This window comes from Solanum dulcamara, chromosome 11 (assembly GCF_947179165.1).
Source record: "Solanum dulcamara chromosome 11, daSolDulc1.2, whole genome shotgun sequence".
NCBI lineage: Eukaryota > Viridiplantae > Streptophyta > Magnoliopsida > Solanales > Solanaceae > Solanum > Solanum dulcamara.
Window position 1 is genome coordinate 49,762,003 of NC_077247.1, and position 18,080 is coordinate 49,780,082.

General features: G+C 31.6%; 1 protein-coding gene across 4 annotated transcripts; it reads left to right on the plus strand.

Annotated features, from left to right (window-relative positions):
- Positions 1-13,608: 13,608 nt before the first annotated feature.
- LOC129874908 (uncharacterized) lies at positions 13,609-17,638 on the plus strand. Of its 4 annotated transcripts, none has more exons than XM_055950293.1 (6): positions 13,609-13,797; positions 14,021-14,089; positions 14,241-14,411; positions 15,069-15,177; positions 16,490-16,715; positions 17,165-17,638. In XM_055950293.1, exons 2-6 carry the CDS (start codon positions 14,087-14,089, stop codon positions 17,250-17,252), a joined length of 597 nt encoding a protein of 198 aa, XP_055806268.1. In that variant the 5' UTR covers positions 13,609-13,797; positions 14,021-14,086; the 3' UTR covers positions 17,253-17,638. The 4 variants fall into 4 exon arrangements, with proteins under 4 accessions (XP_055806268.1, XP_055806269.1, XP_055806265.1 ...); XM_055950294.1 differs by having other exon boundaries at positions 14,024-14,089; XM_055950290.1 differs by having other exon boundaries at positions 13,627-13,792; positions 14,024-14,089.
- Positions 17,639-18,080: the final 442 nt, after the last annotated feature.

Genomic DNA, 18,080 nt, shown 5'->3' on the forward strand with positions numbered 1-18,080 from the left:
ACATCAACCACCTAGGCGAACCTTAACATCTAACACATGTAACTATCTAGGCAATGATAAACAAAAGCATATTAAATTGGTTCTAAAGTCTCAAAAATAAATAACAAAACAACGGAAGTCTAACTAATACATTTTTAAAATTTGAAAGTCATCGTAGAAAAATATCTAGCTAAAATTGTTTAAGAATAGTAATGAATAAGTAAATAAATAGTCTCAATGTCTAAAAAAGATACATCGAAATAAAGAAGATATGACTATCCAGGTGAAAATAGCTCATTCTCAGATCTGAAAGTAACTCAGCTAAATGCAGAGTCTCGTAGACACCTCTGGATCACATATTACATTTAAAAGAAAGTGCAGAAATAGCAATAATGCAAACACTATATATTAATAGACATTATAGACCGATTCAAATTAATAACAAGTATACAATTATAGTTATAAAGCAAATAAACATGTTCATTCCACATAGTCAAACAACAAAGTCACAAGTCATTAAATTCATCCTCAAATCACTAACAACCTTGTATGCATGCCTAAAATCCATCAAGTATATTCCAACCACCGACTAATGATCAGACAAGTACACCTTGACCAACTCAATCCACTGAAAGTATAAGTGTATATAAATATGGGTATAAGTATATACCCTTCTTAGAATATTTACCCTCGTGAAGTACTACACTTCAACCAACATGTTAATTCATGAAGCAATAAGCAAGCAATCACACATCAATACAAATCCACAACAGAACTGCTAAATACAAACAAGAAAATAGAAACAGGAAAATTATATTTACTGTGACTTTGCAGTCGTATAATCACTGCATCTTACCAGTAATATTGATAATCTCTCAAATATCATTAATTTCACTTTTTTTTTTACACATATGCTAAAGTGTCTTAATTATGTCCATCTAATTAATCATGACCTGAAAGGAATTATAGGTGTTCATTATCGTACTGGCGTGGTTCCCGATCTAATCAAACTCATAATTCTTATTCATAAGCTCACATCGGACACGAGCCATTCATCATTAGAATAGTAAATATATTCTCATTATATTCGCATATCTCAATATGCTAACCTCTCTAGTTACCTCTTAAAATAACACAATAAGTATAGAATAACTTCAAGCTCATATTTTATAACATCAGCAAAATAGACAGTTTAATAATTCACATTGTATTCATGCAAACAATCATTAGTTCAATCATAAACAAACACCAATTATGTTTGAAGACCAATCAACATACAGTACAACTCATATTACATACCAGAAACTAAGCAAAGTCTAACTCTAACTAAATTGTAACCTAGCTCAATCGAAAAATTGAAAGCAACAAGCTAAACTGTCGGAGCCTTCCTTTTCCTTACAACCTTAGAGTGCTCAAACTCTAAGACAAGCAAAATATAATGCTACTTTAATTATCTACTTCCTCAAACGAAGGTCTTAGATATTAAAACCCACATAATTTTATCTTTTTAGAAGTTATTTCATCAAACCAGAGGTTTTCATGATTATATTAATCTCAGTCATGTAATTTCAGCTTCATTAACCTTTCTTGAGCAGTTCATGTGCTCAAAAAATCTATTTTTATGGAGTTTCTCCCAATATCGTAGTTAAAAGCTAAGTCCATAATTCTATGCTAGAAAATAGAATTTAACAGTGTAGAATCAAAAATCATGCGTAACTATATTCCTCCACATGTTGTTCCACCAAAATAATAATTTTGGGGTTCCATCCATATAGTCCCACGAAGAACATACCTCCGATCCTAGAAAGAAACTAAATTACGGAGTAAAAAGAAGCCCGTACATCAAGGGAGAAAAGCCCTAAATCTTGAAAAAATCACCCTGAGATTCTTTGATCAAATATTCTAAGTTATGACTAAGTCTGGGTGAAAACTAACTTAAAAATACGTTTTATGTTTTCCGAACTTCACTATGATGAATAAATGTTTTGCTATGGTGAACCTCCATCAGATTCGCTACCTTTGCTATGGCGAAGCCTTCTTCTCTATAGCGAAGCACTGACAAATTTTTAAAACTCAATTTTTATTTTTAGATTTTCATTAACTCTTAATCCATGGAGACCTATGATCCTAACCATCTATAACGACGAGACAGATTATTATAATAATTAATTAATATTCTACTACCATTTTAAAAACCTAAATAGATTGATCATGAAATGTTCCCTCCTATTAAAAGAGGACGACGAAGTAGATTGCAGATGGCTAAAAGTAGTTTATAAGTTAGCTTAATACATAATCCTTCATCAAAAATTGTTAGGATATTTTATTTAGACACTCAATTAAATTTGATTATATTTCATGTGAACTCTTAACTCTTAATAAAGTGTTTCAATTAGACACTTATGATTCAAATTATGATTTTTTTTGTGTGTGTTCTCATTCTTCTATTACGTAGTTAAGTTAATCAAATAAAATATGTCATCTCTTTTAGTTATAGATGTTCGCCTCAATAAGCCATAAAATCCCAAGCACTTTTTACTTAAGATTGACACGTATAATTAAAAGAGATCTCTGATTCGAGCTTGTGAGAATAGAAAATTATACATTGAGGGTGTCACATCTAAAAATAGTCTTGCAATGCATGAATTCAAATTTAATCGCACCTCAATATAAATCTGACATTGGGCATTAACCAACAAAAAAAACTTGTCCCAATGGTGTTTGAATGAGTTTTTTTAAAGTAACTTATAAGCAAAAAGCTAAAAGTCAGAAATTTGAGATATCCAACTTTTGACTTTTGTTTTTTTTCCTCACTTTTTCAACCTAAAAAGGGTGCTTAAATACTTTTTATGTTATCTAAACACTCTCAAAATTAAAAAAGAATTTAAATGCCAAAAATTACTTAAAATAAGTCAATGATTCAACCTTTTGTGTATTTAACGTACGAGTGTTCCTATTATTTATATTTCTTTATTTACATGAAAAGGTTTAATTTGCATTCATTGAACTATCCATAGCATGCGCCGCGCCTTCCTGGCCTAGCCATGTGCTTTTGTGGTTTCTTCCCTGTCAACTATTACTATCATTCTCTAATGTATCATTTATTCTTTCTTTTTTCCTTTTACATTTAAAACTATATACTAACATATATTTTCGGTTTTTTTGTTTTCATAGCTTAATTTATTGTGAGCTTTGCCAGACTTCATTCCTTATTGATTAGCTGATAGATTATCATTTAAAATAATACTTCCTTCATTTTTTTTATTTGTCAAATTTTAATTTGACACATCTATTAAAAAATAATGATTGATATAGCGAGTTTACTATTTTACCCCTATTAATTGATAGAGTTTTAAACATATTTACTCACTACATTTTTCAAATGACATTAACTCAATATTAATAAATTGAGGGTATAATAGAAAGAAAAAAATTGTCCTTTCTTTGTCTAAATTAACAAGTAAAAAGAGAAATCAAATTAGAAAATATTTGACAAGTAAATAGGAATAGCGGAAGTAATATAAACCGTATAGACATATACTGCTATACAACTATATATTTTTTTGCCGTTGATTTTATTTATTCTCCATTGGCAACCCTAGGCACGTGTCATTCTCGTACACACAGATAGAACTAGTATTTTGAGTTTATAAATTTTAAATTCTATTAACGTCACTTATTAGATTCTGGATAAATTATATATACCTATTAAATGAATTTTTAATATAAATATAGAGTTTAAGCCAAATTATTGGATTTTGTTGAGTTTGTAAGCAGAACTGAAGGAATTAGATTCGGGCCACTCATATGGATCAATCCGAATTCATATTAATAAATAAATAATATATAATTATTACATATTTAATTTATTAATAAGACGGAAGACACACAACTATTTGAAAAAAGTATGTCCTTTGAGATTATAAAAGAAAAGGTTTCTCTTAAACAGAAACAACGCATCTTTTTCTCAAAAAAATAAAGGTTTTTCTCTTTTTTAGCAAAAACTCCCTTCTTGTGTGAAGGACTTGGGTGAGAAGATTCATTGAAGAGTTATCTCCACCAAAGCATTTGAATTATTTTCTGTAACAGGTATGATTTTAGATTGTGATTTTATACGGTATAGTTTTTTTCTATATGTAATTATACTTTTTGATTAGTGAAACGAATTTAATAATTCTGTAAATTAATTAGCGTTTGAATAGATTCTTCAAGAACTATAGCTTTGCCCCTGCCCGTACGCAGATGACTTATTTTTACAAAGAAGTGCGTTCAACTAAGTAGTAACGGATAACTTTTTAATTGTGATAGTAATTGTGAGTAAATAGTAGAAATTGTGAAAACTAAATTTTTAAGTGGTGATAAGATTGACCACAATTTCATAATTTGTTGGTTCTCTTTTGTTTTTGTTTATAGAAAGTGATCAAGAAAAGAATGTCACAATAGAATGGTGAGGACTATTCTCATTTCTTCCCCATATCTAGTTCCTAGTTAATTTCTGAGCTATTAAATGATTCAAACTTGTAATAATAACATTGATTGTGACTTGTGACTTTATACCGATTGTAGACCTCGCAGAACCACACATCTTATTAGGATATTCATAATTACTTTGATAATTTTTTTCATTTTAGTATCTAATTAGGTGAATGTATTATTGGAACCCGAACTTGAAAAGTAATATATGTATTTCATGACTTTTAGAATCCAATCGAGTTATTTTTGTAATTGGCGATATCGAATATAAAGGTAAAACTCAAATTGTTTGGTGATAAAGAAAAATAAGTCTGGAGTCTGATTCAATTCTAAATATTAATTCAAAATGTGAGTATCGCACAAGATCATAAAAAAAAAATTGTCATCCCATCCACCAATGAAAAACTATTAGCATTTTCCATATGTTCAAGTCAGACAATTGGAGCATGAACAAGCAACGTATTTATGGCTCAATATCGAATATAGTAAAAATTGGGTGGATTGACTAATAGTATGATAAAATAAATGATTTTTAGGTATATTTAAATCACAAAACTTAGTTCAAAAGATGATTATCCAAAATCATACAAGGATCAGACACAAATTATCATCCCACGACTTCTAACACTCGGACAACGTAAACTTAAGTTATCTTCTCAAGGGACCAATTCCAATCAATATAACAATAAAAAAAGGGAGAAATTATCTTTGAAGTTCACTTGGTGGAGAATAATAAGGAGAGAAATATAAAGGAGATGGAGAACTCCTAATATATAACCAGCGTGGTCTAATCACAAACGACATTGGACGGTCACTTTACAGCTTCTTTACACATTCAAGATTTTCCAATTCATAGATTTGGTCCAACTATTAAATGCTTGTAGTAACTAATTAATTCAATTAAAATTTATAGTATATAGGAGTAGTATATATGACCAATAACTATTTAGGTGGCTTAGTGTCCCAGTTCTATGACACGTAGTATTACCACTATTTTGCACTTGACAAAGATATCAAAATTAATTTGGACACCTAACGTATTGAATTATTTCTAACGGTTGATCATCGATCAAGTGATGACAATTGACAGGGGTGGGGTTAGGAATAAAAAAGTCTTATCAGGACCTGATCAATGTACTAAGTAGGGGTGTACATGAACCAGGTTGGTTCGGATTTTTTATAAATCAAACCAAACCATTTGTGTTGGGTTATTAAATCTATAAACCAAACCAAATCAATAAAAGTTGGGTTTTTCGATATCAATTTTTCTCGGGTTTTTCGGTTTTTTTTTTGGGTTTTTTTGGTTTTTTCGGATTTTTGGGGGTTTCTCGGGTTTTTCATAGTATCTAATAAAAAGCACAGAGCAGTACTTCTTAAAAAGAGTTCTAGTACAAAATATCAACATATAAGATGGGGGCAGAACAATGTTTGAAGTTTTAACTTTATAATATAACTTTATAAGATGAGCTTTTTTTGTATATTATTTAGATGAGCTTCTCAAATCCAAATCTAAATGTAAGAAAGAAAACAAAAATTATGAAAAATTTTAAAAAAATATTTATAAATTACATTTTAATAAATATTTTTATGTATAACATAATTTAAAAGTAGTATATCTATAATCGGGTTGGTTTGGGTTCGGTTTGACTTTTTTTAGTTAAAACCAAACCAACTCTATAATGGTCGGGTTTTTTTTCAAACACCAAACCAAGTCAAACCAAACCACTAGTTGGGTTTTTTTTCCGGTTTGGTTCGGTTTGTCGGTTTGGTGCGGTTTATCGATTTGCCCTGTACAGCCCTAGTACTAAGTATGCTAATTTGATAATTAGTTACGTCATAAATTAAAATTTTCATACTACTTAATCATGATTAAGTGTGATAAACGAATATGAATGATACATGTCAATTGTCATGAACCTATTACATTATATATGTGAAGGAGTTGAGCACATGTGTTGATGTACCTTGAAGTGTGATTGATAATGCAAGTCTAATTATTCAGTTAGTTTGTTAGCTGAAGTTTGTTAGCAGTTTGTTAGAGTTTGTTAGAAAGGTAGTTGGAGTTTAAGTAGTATAAATACATGTATTGTACAATGAGTTAATAATCAATGAAACATATTTTCTTCTCTTTCAAGTTATCTTCTTCCTTGGCTTCATAATCTGATTTTTACATGGTCATTTACTTTACATGGTATCAGAGCATTGGGGAGTGCAGATTGAGGGAATTCCTTTCACAAGTAGTAGAGGGTTCGAGGGATTATGTGCTTACCTCTATCTTTGATCTACCTGTAAGTATTTTTACAACTTTATTTCATGACGAACTCAGGAGCTTTGGGTGAAAATGCTTTCGCAAATACTACTACTACAATCGATTATCATCATCTTTTGTTTCTACATCCATCAGATGCACCTGGTTCACTATCAATTGGAATTATGTTGACTGGATCAGACAACTACACACTTTGGAGTAGAGCTATGAAGCTTGCATTGCTAGGCAAGAATAAGCAGGGCTTCATTGATGGATTAGTGAAGCGTGATCAATATACAAGAGATTTGGAAAGACTTTGGAATCGATGTAATGCAATTGTAGTATCCTGAATCATTTGCAATGTGAGCAAGGACCTAATTGGTAGAGTGTCACTTGATCTGGGAGGATTTGAGAGAAAGGTTTGACAGAATCAATAGTTCTAGAACTTTCCAATTGCATAAAGAAATTTATACTTTTGTTCAAGGCATATCTTCAGTATCTATTTACTATTCTAAGTTCAAAGCTTTATGGGATGAATATGATTCAATTATGCCTCCTCCTGCATGTAACTGTCCCAAACCAAGGGAGTTCAGTGAACATTTGCAGTATCAAAGAGTATTGCAATTTTTGATGGGATTTAGTGACAGTTATAGTCAAGATAGAAGTCAAATTTTGATGATGTCATAAGTTCCTACTGTTAATTAGGTCTATGCAATGGTGAATCAAGATGAGAGTCAAAGGATTGTGACAGGAACAAGTAGAATAACGAATGAACAAGCTATTCATGTAGCCATGTATACTTCGAGGTCAGATAATAATAATAAGCAGAAGAAAGGCTCCAGTTTCTTCTGTAATTACTGTCATATGAAAGGACACAGTAGGGGAGATTGTAACAAGTTGAAGAAATGTGATTTTTGTCATCTAACTGGACATGTGAAGGGCAATTGCTACAGACTCATAAGTTATCCTGCTGATTTTAGAAGAAAGAGGTGAGCTAATGTGGTCACAGGATTAGGTGGCAATTATTTGTTCAATACTAATAATGCAAGATCACAGGGTTCACAAGAGATGATGCAGTCATAATTCAATGAATCACAGTTCAATGAACAGTTCAATCAGCAAATGCAATTTTCAAATCAATAAATGCAATCACAGCAAGGAGCAGGACACCAGTGTTATAATCAACAGATAATACAGCCTTTTCCATCTTAGTGTCAACAACATCAAGGAATGATGACTTAGTCCATATGTTTCTCCAAGTTATTCTGGTTCCTCTGGAAATAACTATGCTACTGTTGGTAACATTAGTGAAAGTGCTAACATGGCAGGTACATTCTTTTTAGATAAGGAAACTTTCATTAAATGGATAGTAGACATAGGTGCTACTAACCATATGATAAGTAATCATGAACACTTGTTGGATGAAGGGTTGATAGATAATGTAGGACATGTACAACTACCCAAAGGAGACTCAACAAGAGTTTCACATGTAGGAAATTATCATCTAGGTGGAGGTGATGTTTTGAAGAATGTCTTGTGTGTGCCAGATTTTCAGTTTAACCTTATGTCAGTTTCTCAATTGACAAAAGACTTAAACTTTAGTGCCACTTTTTTTCCAAAATGTTGTGTATTTCAGGATCTCTCATCTGGAAAGGTGAGGGAGATTGGTGAAAAAAGAAGGGCTATACACTAGATACTCAAGGATTGGCAAGGCAAGAATGACTAAGTGTTTTGCAGTAGCACAGAAAACAACAGTTTCTACTTGGCACCAGAGATTTCTTCATGTTCCTATGAGTGTTTTTAGGAAGTTACCTATGCTTCAGCACAATAGTAAGAAGAACTCTTTTACTTTGAATAACTGTGGAATCTGTCCTCTTGCTAGACAAACTAGGCTACCATTTCCACATAGTACAACTAGATCTACCTTTAGTTTTCAATTACTATATATAGATGTTTGGGGATCATATAAATGGGAAACTTTTGATGGAATGAGATATTTTCTCACTATTGTTGATGACTATTCAAGATGGACTTGAATTTTTATAATAAGGCTTAAATCAGATGTGTTGATGTTATTAAAGCATTTTTTTTATTGAAGTTGAAACACAATTTGATAAAAAAGTTCAAAAATTGAGGTCTTATAATGGTTGGGAGTTCTTCAGTCATGCATGTAGTGAATTATTTCAAATTCATAGTATAATACATGAGAGTTCTTGTTCATACACACCACATCAAAATAGTGTCGTATAAAGAAGGCATAGACATATTCTTGAGACAGCAAGAGCAGTTAAGATCCAAGGTAGCTTGCCAGACAGATTTTGGGGACTATGCATTGAAGCAAATGTGTCTATTTTGAATAGAATGCCCTCAATTGTATTGAATGGATAATCTTCATTTGAGATGTTGTATAAAAAGCATCCTTCCCTATTACATCTAAGAGTTCGAGGTTGCCTATGCTTTGCTACACATCTCGCACAAAAGGACAAGTTTAGTCTTAGAGCAGTGAGAGATGTGTTGGTTGGATATAGCACACATCAGAAGGGCTATAAGTTGTATAATCTTGAGAATGATAACTTTTTTGTTAGTAGAGATGTGGTGTTCATGGAATCTATGTTCTCATTCAAGGAAAGTGTGAAGGACCAGGAAGATATAGCTATAGCCACTATTTTTTTTCCTTTGATGCCTTAACAGACTCCATTGTTGCCTCACCTGATATACCTCTAACTACTGCAGAACCAGTAGTTACACTTCAAGATAATGTGCTTCCTTCTACAGTAGAGGGGCCATCAAATGCTTTAATAGACCTTGAAGAAAATACAGGTGTAACTACACCACCAACAGCTGTGAATAATCCTGCAGAGACTATACAGATCAGGAGATCAGTAAGAGGTTCTAGACCTCCCATATGGCACAAGGACTATGTCCTTAAGACAGCTTTTATAAGCTGCTTATACTTTATTGCAAATAACATAAACTATAGTGCTTTGTCCCCAAAGTATCAGAGTTTTGTGTCAAAATTCTCAGGAGAAACTGAACCTACCAGTTATTTAGAGGCTGCTACAAATAAGAGATTGGTGCAGGCTATAAAGACTGAAATACAAGCTCTGGATGATAACAAGACATGGTACATTGTGATACTTCCAGCAGGAAAGAAGCCAATAGGATATAAGTGGGTGTATAAGATAAAATATAAAGCAGATGGGGAAGTAGAGAGATTGAAAGCCAGATTGGTAGCAAAAGGATGTAACCAAAAGGAGGGATTGGACTATCAAGAAACTTTTTCTCCTGTAGTGAAAATGATTACTGTCAGAGTAGTGATTTCATTAGCAGCAACCAAGATATGGAAGCTATACAAAATGGTTGTCTATAATGCATTTTTACAAAGAGATTTGTATGAAGAAGTGTACATGACAATTCCAGAAGGGTTCTCTGATAAAGCTAGAAAGAGTGGACAGGTATGCAAGCTGTTGAAGTCCCTATATGGGATCAAGCAAGCATCAAGGCAGTGGAATATCAAGCTTACTACAAAGAAGGAAGGGGACAAGATAGTCACTGTATTGGTGTATGTAGATGACTTGTTACTTACAGGGAATGATCAGTCTATGATTCAACAAACAAAAGAGGCATTGCATACAACTTTTAAAATAAAGAATTTGGGAGAACTTAGATATTTTCTTGGTATTGAATTTGCAAGAAATAAAGATGGGATCTTGATGCATCAGAGAAAGTATGCACTTGAGTTAGTGGCAGATATGGGACTTTCAGGTGCTAAACCTATTCCCACTCCTATAGATCAAGCTCCGAGGCTTACTAAAACTGAGTTTGACAAGTATATACCACCAGCTTATGAAGATTTGCTGCTGAAAGATCCTGCTAGTTATCAGAAGCCCATTGAAAGGTTATTGTATTTGACTACAATAAGGCCTGACATTGCATTTGCTGTGAAAAGCCTGAGTTAGTTTATGCATTCTCCAAAGAAATCCCACATGGAGGCAGCCTTGAGATTAGTCAGATATGTAAGCATGCACCAAGCCTGGGAATATTGATGTCTGCCACTGGGGATGATTTCTTAAGAGTATACTATGATGCTGATTGGGGAGCTTGTGTTAATAGTAGAAGGTCAATTATTGGTTATCTTGTGCACTAAGAAAATTCCCCAATTTCTTGGAGGTCTAAGAAGCAAGTTACTGCCTCTAGGAGTTCAGCAGAAGCTGAGTACAGGGCAATGGCTTCTTCAGTTGCAAAGGTGGTATAGATTACTGGATTGTTTAAAGAACTTGGTGTAGACATAAAGATACCTGTAACTCTATTTTTCGATAGCAAATAAACCCTGCAGATAGCTGCTAACCTCGTGTTTCATGAAAGGACTAAACACATAGACATGGATTGTCATTTTACTAGAGAGAAAATTCAAGAAGGGTTGATTGCCACTGCATACTTGCCTTCAACAGAACAACCTGCTGATTTATTCACTAAAGTTCTTGGTAGATCATTGCACTTACATTTGTTGTCCAAGCTCAGCATGAAGAATGTGTTCATAGCTCCTAGTTTGAAGGGGAGTGTGAAGGAGTTAAGCACATGTGTTGATGTACCTTGAAGTGTGATTGACAATGCAAGTCTAATTATTCAGTTAGTTTGTCAGATTTTGTTAGAAAGATAGTTGGAGTTTAAGCAATATAAATACATGTACTGTGCAGTGAGTTAATAATCAATAAAGCATATTTTCTTCTCTTCCAAGTTATCGTCTTCCTTAACTTCATAATCTGAGTTTTACATGGTCAGTTACTTCACAATGTAAATGGAAAACAGTTTTGGAACGTCTCTTGAAAACAAATGCTAAGAGAAGCATTATAGTTTGTTCTCTTTATTCAATCGATTCGTACAATAATTTGAAAATGAACGTAATCACTAGAACACGTGTGTATCATTTTAATTAATATAAAATATTACTAATAGAATTGAGGTAAAATAATTTCAAAGTGCAGGAAGGGGGTGGGGGGATGAAAGTCGACTGTTGAGTGGCTATCCAATAGGCATGCTAAATAGTAGTAATAGGGGAAAAAGATGGTCCAGTGGAGTTGCCAAAATCGTCAAAGGGGATAGCTGAGTATGCACTCCATTAGTCGTTTTTGCCTATATTTGTCCACTTCCCATCATACGTTTTTACTCTTCTTTTTAATGAAGGTCTAACTCCGTGATACTAGGGCCTCTTTGAAATAGATTTTTTTTAAAAAATCATCTTACATAGTTATAAAATGATTGCCTATTTGGTATTTACTAATTTTTCTGTTGTAATCATGCTGTAATATTGATATATAAAATACATAATAAGGCTGTAGAAAAAGTTATATAAGGAGATAAAAGTCACTTCTCTTTCAGTACATTGAAAACAAAGAATTTAAGTAGTTTCAAAGTTACATTTTACTGTGTCCAATTCAAAAGTAGGCGAAGTTTAATACTACCAGTGTCATACTCCATACTCTGTAAAGGTTATTTGGATCATGAGCCATGAATGATCTTTTTATAACATTTTGCATAAGAAATATCTTGTAGAGTACTACTCCTTAGTTACATTTCACTACTACTACATTATATAATTATTTAATACTAAGAGTAGTGTGAAAAAAATACTAATAAAATTCTTTTGATTTGTTAAAATGGACAAATAAGTGAAATATTTAATTTTGGTATTGGCACCAAGCAAAATGAAATGAAGAAAGTAAAAAAGAATTATTTCTTTTAAGATAAAGAATATAGTTGAAAGCAATTGTCAATTTTTGTCTCAAATTCATAAATTGACAATTATTTAGAAATAATATTTTTGAACTAAAGGAGGGAGTAATTACAAATAATAATAATTGTGAATTGAAAGGTCAAGGCCAAAACTCATCAATTTTGACCCAAGGAATAACTCCCATTTTTATGTCTTCTTTTCATTTTGTTTTAACAATTCCCACCACACAAAGGCATTGAATCTAAATAATTAAGTAACAATGTAACAAACTCATACAATTCATTTTATGAATGGATTTGGCAATTTACAATTATGCAAAATTAAAGACCGTTTCACATTTGACCTTTGATGATTAACATAATTTATTCGATTTAGAGACAGAACGATAGATGATAATTTCTGGACTTCTGTTATGTCCAAATTGATTTTATTTTCGTTTTTGATCAGCTTCTGGACATATTTTGTTTAAGAAGATTCATACCACACGCAATAAAAACCTCATGTATTTTGTAGGCAAAAGATAAGATCAAAGCATAATGAAGAAAATAAATTCTTAATAATAATAAAGCCTCACGTATTTTGTAGGCAAAAGATAAGATCAAAGCATAATGAAGAAAATAAATTCTTAATAATAATCATTGTTCCTCGAGAAATCAATTTTAATTGATACAAAAAGACAATGGTGCACCCCCAAGGGGTTCAGTGTGATTATTAAAATTCATTTATTCTAAATTAAAATTTTAAATTGAACTTTAGTAATAAATAAATAGATGTATAGAAAAAAAAAATCAAATTCCTTTTAATAGACGATTTCAACATATGAATGATTAAACTCATTTTAAAAATAAAAATAAAAAAACAAAGGAGGCGCGCAGTTGCTTATTCTATACACAAGCCAAAACATTCTTAGCCCCAAAAAAATCAATCAGCAGTAACAAAGATGGGTCATATCTTTGATTAATTAACAATCCAATTCAATTAATAGAGACACCTTAACACCTCATCAACTTATATTATTAAAATAAAAAAAAATTAAAAAAAAAAAGAAAAGAAAGAGGTCTCTTCCTAATTCCTATCCACACAACACAATCACAACGCATGATCTAACTTCCCCGAAAACCCCTCAAATACTACTTGCATTCAATTTCCCCATCATTCTTTTTAACGAAAAAAACAAAAAAAAAAAAAACCTTTTCAAGAAATTAAATATTTAAAAAAGAAACTCATAGTAGATATTTATGTCCTGTGTATAATACTTCCACGTTATGTCACATGTGTCTATGTAAACAGCTCAACTAGAAGAAAGAAGAAGAGGAGGAGTTTTTTTTTGTTTTTTTTTTTCTTGAATTGTGAAGTTGGTAAGGTAGTTATTTTCGAACCGATAATATGAGTAACAGTTGAAGGAAAAACTAAAAAAAAGAGACTTTCAAATTAAGTTACTGTCATTTCTCACCTATATAGACTTGGAAAGAGTTGTTTATTCGTACAAAAAAAAAGTTGACTTTTATTCAAGACCTCTTCTCTGTTTGTTTTTGTTGTTAAACGTATCTGGTAGTAAACTTTGATTTCTTAATTGGGTACGTTAGCAGGTGAAATCCTCCAAACACCTTCTTCTTCCTCCATCTTCTGCAATAATTCTGGATTATCCTAAAATGGTGAGTCTTTTTTTTTCCTCTGAATACTGTTCTATTAAATTCTTGGAGCTCTGTTCTTTCAATTTTGTCAGCAAAAACCAATCTTTTTCCCTACCATTTCTGTGTGTATATGTTTTGTAAATTAAATTAAATTTTGGATTTGAATTTTCAGGAGAATATGGGTGTTGAGAAACAGAGGGTATTTGAAGAAAAGGAAATTTGTGTATCTGATCATATAAATGGATTGCAGTACACAAGCACAACATCAGATAGCTTTGTTGTGAACATGGAACGTTTTTCTCATATCATAGACAAAGACAAAAATGTCAATTCAAGAATTACTGTATGTTTCCCTTTTTTTAATTTTTGGTCTCTATTGGTTTTTCTTCATCCTCTGTTTCTCCTGAAAAATCACAATTTGATTCAAGTTTATCCTAATCCTAACCCTCTTTGTTAAAGTAATGAGAAAAGAACTCATTATTGGTCAATTATTGTTTACTAGGACTAACATCCCATTTGCATTGCCTTTTTTGAGTGTTTGACTATCCAATTTAAAGTTATTTTGTATTTAAAATAAGCTTCAAAAAATAATTAAATCCGTTTGATTTAGCTTATCTAAAATTACTTGAAAACAACTTTAAGTTAAAAAATATATAAATTGGATTCCCCCATCTTATATTTTTTTTTAGCTGATAAACTATTTTTATTTTATAAGCGGTTTAAAATAAGTTAGATTCAAATGACCACGAATCTCAGCTTCTACTTATATTTAATTTATTTATTTTTATAAAAAGATGGACCTGAGAAGAAACTTTTTGAGACTTTGGAGAATACTTCAAAAGTTTTTGTATTTGGATCTTTATAAAATAACTTGTCATATTCACTGTTAACTTTTTCTGGTGTATAACATAAATTATACATTGATTATATATAAATGCCGGTTATTTTTAATTTAATGATTAAAAAAATTATGTTTTGATATGAATTTGATTTTCCAAAGTTGCAGAGAAACCTTTCAAGAAAAGGATCATTTCGAAGCGGCGAGAGGAAAACAAAATCAAATGCTGTCAATGAAAAAGACACTAACTTCACGGCAAGTTCCCCTAGAGGTAATACTTTTCTTTTTCTCTTAATTTAATTTAATATATATGAATTATCGATTAAGTTATTTGAATAATACATAATAACAGAGGTACTACAAACAAATACAACCTTCAAATTTGCATTTGTCTACATGCGCTTCTGTTCTGTCACAGAGATATTTAGTATGACCCCTTCGATATTTTCTCAAAATTAGAACACTTCCAAATTAAAAGGCATCGGATTCTTCTCTACATTTATTATTCCTTGTACCAGTTTTAATCTTTTTATACTACGTCTATTCTTTCAAATTTTCCTATTGTGATAGTATTTTTAAAAAAATAATTAAAATTTATGATTTAAAGTAAATTATAAATAGGTAAAACAATATATGAATTTGATCGCCCATATTTGGCTTCACATGAAACATACCACGTTCAACTCAATGAATTCTCCTTGTCATTTCTCACGGATTTCATTTTGTTTTCTTATTTGATTCCTCTAATGTTTGGGTAAGCAAAAGATACAGTCTACCATCATAGAGCAATTAAGTTTCGACCATGTCTAAACATTTGCCACGTCGCTATAACACACAGTACCAAACAATATATGATTCTCAATCAAACAGAAGATCCATGTGGGGAAATCTTCTCTCTTTTTTGTCTTTTCATATGGCATTATTACAAGATACAGAGTTTGTTCTTACATGTATTTTTACTGCATTAGCTAGCTGCCTTTTGTAATCATATATAATGTATAATATAATGAGACAAATCAATCTATCCCTAATTTAAGATGTGCTAATACGCCATTACTTCTTAATCAATATATAAGTTCGTATGCCCTCGAGTTTCATAGCCTTCGTTTCCTTCTATTTTAGGTGTAAAATAACTAGAAATTTAAGATTTAAAGACAGGTGAATTCGAAATGAACACAATTCATTATCTACTTATATAATATACGTAGAGTTCAAGCAAGTCAGAAACAGCAAGTGTCACCTAATGCAAATATGCAATGGGTCCAATTAATGTTCATATGGTCTAAAATCCAAAAGATTGCATATAAGAATTAATGAATGTGACGGGCAATAATTAAGTCTATGGTGTCAACATCTCTTATGAAAATTTAGGCTAGAGCTTTTGTGAATCTTGTAAGATACATAATAAATAATATAAAGATTGAGAGTGTCATTCCTTTTTGTTTGCATTCATATTATTAAAAAAAAAGAAAAAAGGTTGCACATGCATCAGAATTATTGAGTGATAAAGTCCAATTAAGCCAACACATAATTATGGATATTATTCTAAATGTTTATTTTTAAAATGGAAAAAACAAATACAGATAGTTCATTGCTAGGAGGAGGTAGCACGCCAGAAAAGCACATGTCATCGACTACTAGTAGTGATCAACATACCCCACAAACCCATAATCATCAGATCACTATACTGACCGGCCATGGCGGCGCCACCACAACCGAAAGCAAAATTGGTGGCAGGAGATTCAGTTTCCGACGTTCTACTAATTGGACAATTGATCCAAGGAGGATCCTTCTCTTCTTTGCAACCTTGTGAGTTTTCCCTTAACCATCACATGCTAGTTTAATTAACTTCTTTACACAGGTGGTATAATTTCATATATGAGTATAAGTTACATGCACCATCATGTCATTTATTATTAGATGATTACGTACTGATAAACTTTCACTAAGAATTAAGCGTTTAACATCTAGTAAAAATGGTAACTAAATAATTTTATATTAAACTTCTGATTTTATCTTTATTGTGATTTCATAATGCATAAATACGTAAGAGTTGTTCTAGATCATATGTTTCATAAGTTTTTCTTTCTTTCTTAAACTTCATATCATGATGTGAAACACAATTGCATAAATTGGAATATAATTTGCTATAACATGTTAAAATGCACTAGTAACATCAATTCATGTGACTTAAATTGTAGACTGGTAATCTTTTGTTGCTTAATTAATCTAATATGATAGTTCCCCGTCTTTGACAGGTCAAGTATTGGAACAATGTTATTGATCTATTTTACATTATCCATTGCCAAGCACAATGGAGAAGACATTGCTGACATTAATGGATGATATGTATAAAGTATGAAGAAGGCGTGCACTAGTTAGTTCTAACTCAGAAGCCTGTATATTATAATGTAGAAGAGACACGAGCATAACTTGAGTGTTTAGTGCAAACATCACAAGATGGAGGAACAAAGAAAAAGGTAGTACATAAAGGGCTAAAACTAGAGATAGAACTTCCATTAGCAGAGTTCCAAAAGACAGAATTAATATATCACTTTCATCATGCTTTATGCCATTTGTTGTTAGAAAAGAACAGAAAGCCATCATGACAAATATTGGCAATATTCTGTTGTAATGAGTGGCAGAGATCACAAACAAACTCTTTGCTAGGTTCACTTTTTGTAATATTTGACAAGCTTAGTGAAGAACCAGACGTCACCTTTTCCCGTCTTCCTCTTTTTTTTTTTTAAAGAAAAATTGTTTTATGTACTTGGTACTTACAATGTAAAACAATAAATACTCAATCGAGTTACTTAAGATAATTACAAGTTTTGTTTTATGATAACTTGCATGATACCATAGATTGAACTTTATATTGTCCATGTATATAACTTAAAATCATTCTGTGTAACCCCATGCCTCTCACTCAGTTGGGTTCTTTTTGTGGTTCAAAGCCTATTGCTTCTGTAGTCTGTACTGTTTTCTGCAGCTTTCATACAGGGCACAGAAAGTATGACTTTGATCTGAATATTTCTAATAAAGCATTGTCATCAGTGGAGCTGATAGCATGCACACCAATACATAATGCCGGTTTGGATTCGCTTATTTGAAATATTTTTAAGCTAAAATAGTTTTCAAGTATTTTTAAGTGTGAAGATACATTTAAAGTTTTTC